Source organism: Phalaenopsis equestris, unplaced genomic scaffold (genome assembly GCF_001263595.1).
Source record: "Phalaenopsis equestris unplaced genomic scaffold, ASM126359v1 Scaffold000354, whole genome shotgun sequence".
NCBI classification, from domain to species: domain Eukaryota; kingdom Viridiplantae; phylum Streptophyta; class Magnoliopsida; order Asparagales; family Orchidaceae; genus Phalaenopsis; species Phalaenopsis equestris.
Genome location: NW_018164796.1, coordinates 332,272 through 336,339, shown reverse-complemented (window position 1 = coordinate 336,339; position 4,068 = coordinate 332,272). Strand labels below are relative to the sequence as shown.

General features: G+C 31.1%; 1 protein-coding gene across 1 annotated transcript in view; it reads right to left on the bottom strand.

The window, feature by feature from the left end:
* Positions 1 to 1,886, bottom strand: part of LOC110026176 — a 3,917-nt gene extending 2,031 nt beyond the window's left edge. Inside the window, exon 1 of the mRNA XM_020727028.1 lies at positions 1,713 to 1,886. Coding sequence (XP_020582687.1) covers positions 1,713 to 1,808 — 96 coding nt within the window. The 5' untranslated portion in view covers positions 1,809 to 1,886. The remainder of the gene's footprint in view (positions 1 to 1,712) is intronic.
* Positions 1,887 to 4,068: the final 2,182 nt, after the last annotated feature.

The following is a 4,068-nucleotide window of genomic DNA, read 5'->3' as shown; positions in this document are numbered from 1 at the left end:
GCAGAGGTAGACCTAGGAAGGCTTGGGTTTATTGTATAGAAAATGATCTTAATTTTTTATAACTAAATGAAAATATAACACTAAATAGGACGCACTGGAGAAAATGGATTCATGTAGCCGACCATGTAGTGACATTAAGGCTTTGTTGTTGTTGTTGTTGTTGGTCTGACATTTGTAGCCTTGGGTGAGATAATATTTGTACAATGATTTTCCTTATGAAATAAATAGGCAGGGGATTAGCATAAGCGCCGCACCAAGACACAGGTGGCTTTTTAAAGAAATTAAAAAAAGAAGGAAGATTTACCTGCATACCACTAGATTCCTATGTATCTATATATCTAACACCAAAACTTCCATTTTTATATATATGCCACCCTATCTGTGCCTGAAAAGGGGTATTTCTCTTCTTAAAATTAAAATAATGGTTTTTAATGTGATAAAAAAATTTGGGTGTTATAAATGTAAAAAAGGAAAGGATAGGTGTAAATACCTAGGAATTGAGAGGTTCGTATGTAAAAAGAAGCACAAGTTTCGACAATATTGATAATCCAGAAAGAAATGAACCAAGAATGAAAAAGAAGCTGGAACAAGATTTATTGGTGTAGATTCATTTAGCGTTAACATTAAGTGCAACGGTTTGTACTCTGTGAAGATGCAGGAAATTTTTTATCTAGATTCAGTTCACTACATGTTTATATTTAGTTCATTAATCTAATTATACTTATTCTATCAGTTAAGATTATAAAAAAATCATCTTTCCTAAATCTCTAAATTTGTTTTTGCTGATTAATATATTTACAAGACGGGACATATGTTTGTCATGTTTTTAAATATTAGAATTTGTAGAATGGAGGAAATCTCATGTAAGAATAGGATTTATCATCGGATTTACTAAGTCTAGCCAAATAGTAAAACACAGGAGTTTGGCAGATTTATGAATTTTCAGATTTCGTTGCCTCAATTTCGCCTTAGGCGGTATTTGGTATCATAATTTAAATAGGATTTAACCATGAATTTAGCATAAATTCAGCCAAACATAAGAAAAAAAAAAATCAAATTTTTTCGCTCTCTCTTTTCTTCGTGCGTTCCTTCTCTTTTACGATGTAAATCCGGATTTACTATATCTAATTGTGAGGCAGATTTAAGTCCAAAGTATCAGACCTACTGAATTTGATAAATCCGATTTAAGGTAAATTCAGGTTGCAGCCAAACACCGCCATAGCTTCATCTTAAATCAGGATTTACTAAATCCAGGACATGAATGGAGTTAAGGGATTCATGATTTACGGATTTACTAAATCCTACTAAACCCTAGCTGCAGCCGAACACCCTCTTAATATTTACTAATAAGTCCTTCTTTATCAGGATTTAGCAAAAGTTTTCAGTCGCATGCCAAACAAATCCTCAAATAGCAGTAACAAGAACAGAGAGACATTCCTATCCTATCAGCGATCACATCAAAAACCAAATCAAATATGCAGAGTAACTTAAAAAAAAAAATCTAGAAGAAAAGGAAACAATTAATACAAAGAATTGATATAATTTCATACATGGCTCAAAAAACCATAAAAAATCAAAGAAAAAAACCACGAAACTAGAGAAATTCACAGCAGCCTTTCCACAATCGAATATCAATTTCCCCCAAATCTGCTCAAAAAAGAAAAAAAAAAAGAAAAAGAAAAGAAAAAGAAAGGCGAGATCGAGAGTCATACCCTAATCCTGGTAGCCTCCGCAGCGAAGGCAAGAGCAGCTGAAAGAACACCAAGAAACCCTACAGTGCAACCCACCACCACTAACTCCTTCTCCATCCCCCCCTTCCCCCAAACTCAACTTACCTTTCCTTCCAGCTCTGAAATAACGGAGACGATCAGCAGCAGTCCGGAGGCAATTTGAACTATTATTTTAAACTCAAGTGGAATTTTAAAATTTAAAACTTTGGAAAATTTATATACATGCCGCCCAATTTTTATGTATTTACATTTGTAACACCTAAAATTTTTAAATTAAAATTAAAAAAAAGAAACAATAATTATATTGTTATGTAATATTAAAGATTTGAGTCCTTCACTTCTAAATTTGAAAATTTTGTATTAAATATGCAAATATGTAAGAGTTATGTAATATGTATCTAAATGATATGAATCTTAGAGTCTGTTCGGGGCAACTTATGCGTTTCAGGATAAACAACTTATCCTGAAACGCGGCCCCCGGGTTAACCACGGGGGTCGACCCACGACTTACGTTTAGTGTAAAAAATCCAAAAGGGCCTCAAACGGGCCCTTAATAGGATGCCAAATTAAGTAAAAACTTATTTTTTTGACATCAATATTGTATTACCTGTTAGTGAATTAATTTCGAGGTAAATAAAATACATAAAAATATGTATTTAATAAATTAAGGCTTAAAATTCGTTGTATTTAAATAACAAAAATCTAAATTTTACATTTTTACATTTATACCACCAAAGTCTTTCATATTGATAAAAGTATCATCATTTTAATTTTTAAAAAGTGAAATATATCATTTCATTCATAGATAAACAGGTATATATGTAAAAATTAAAGACTAGATGTGAGATATGTAAATACTTAAGGATTAAGTGGTATGTTTGCATATCTAACTTTTATTTATTTGGCTAAAAGGCCAACAAAAAATAAAAACCATCTATGAACAGGCACTATTAGAGAGCTCACAAATGGCAGCATCTCTGAGATTTTGGATTAGCATTATTTTAATTTATTATTTATTTTTAGATGACATGCACCCAAAACATAATTTTAAATTGAGAAAGTTAATGCAGACAATCCAGAATATTGATATTTACAAATTAAGCGCCCGGTAGATATTTTGGAACTACTGGATTGATGTATTTATGCGAAAAAATATTGCATCGGGACTCCGCACTTAGAGTTACGTGCGAGATCCAATGAAATTATGCCACGTGGAGGTAACAGAAAAAAAAATTAGTCTGGTAACATAGAAGAATATTCACCCTCGTGTTATTTTGTGTTATTCAGGTGTTATTGTATGTTATTCAGGTGTTATTGTGTTCTGTGAATATTCCCGGTGTTATAATAACACAATAACACATCAATAACACTTAAATAACACCTGAATAATACGAGAGGAATATTCCCTTGTGTTCCCATACAGATTTTATTTATTTATTCTGTCACAGCCACATGATGTGATTTCATTGAACTCCGCACGTAACTCTACCAGCGGAGTCCTGATGCAATATTTTCTCGTATTTATGTGTGCCACGATCAAACTAATGAGAATTGGATAAAAAATGAAAAATATGGGTTGCTGTTTTACCATGAATTTGATATTTTGAGCGAGAATTTGAAAAAATGGATGAAATAGTGCTTGATTTGTAAATAGCAATATTTTGGGCGGTCTATATGATAAATATATATTTAACTCATTTTTTTTTTCTATTTCTATTGATAACAATGATTTCATCATAAGGCATGCAAAAACCTAAATAGAAGCATTTTAATTTAAAAAAAAAAAAAATAATTTTATAAATATAAAAGCTTCTTAGTGTATATAAGTAAATCTCCCATGTATTATTATGTAGGAATATTTACGCTGTAACAATTCATATAATTCTATTTTTATAAATTACTTTGTAATCATTTTATAGTAATATATATTTTATGTTACCAGCACCGGTGGTCGCACCGGTGCACCGGATCCCATCAAACCTCCACGGTTATGTGTGCTTGGGTGAGAGTAGGGCTGTCAAAAAAGCTCGTTGTTCGCGAACAGTTCGTGTTCGGTTCTTCAATGAGTTTGTGTTCGATTCGTTCGATAAGTAAACGAGACAAACGCGAACAAATTTTTTTCGTTCGGTTAGTTAAACGAACCAAACACGAACAGTGATGCGTTCGTTCGTGTTCGAATCGTTATTGTTTGAAATATAAAATAATATAAAATAATTATATATAAAAAATTTATTATATTTTAAAACATTAAATTTTATAAATTATAATATATAATAAAATAATAATAATAATATATTAATATACTATAGTAGTAATATACTAATATAGATATTGTATA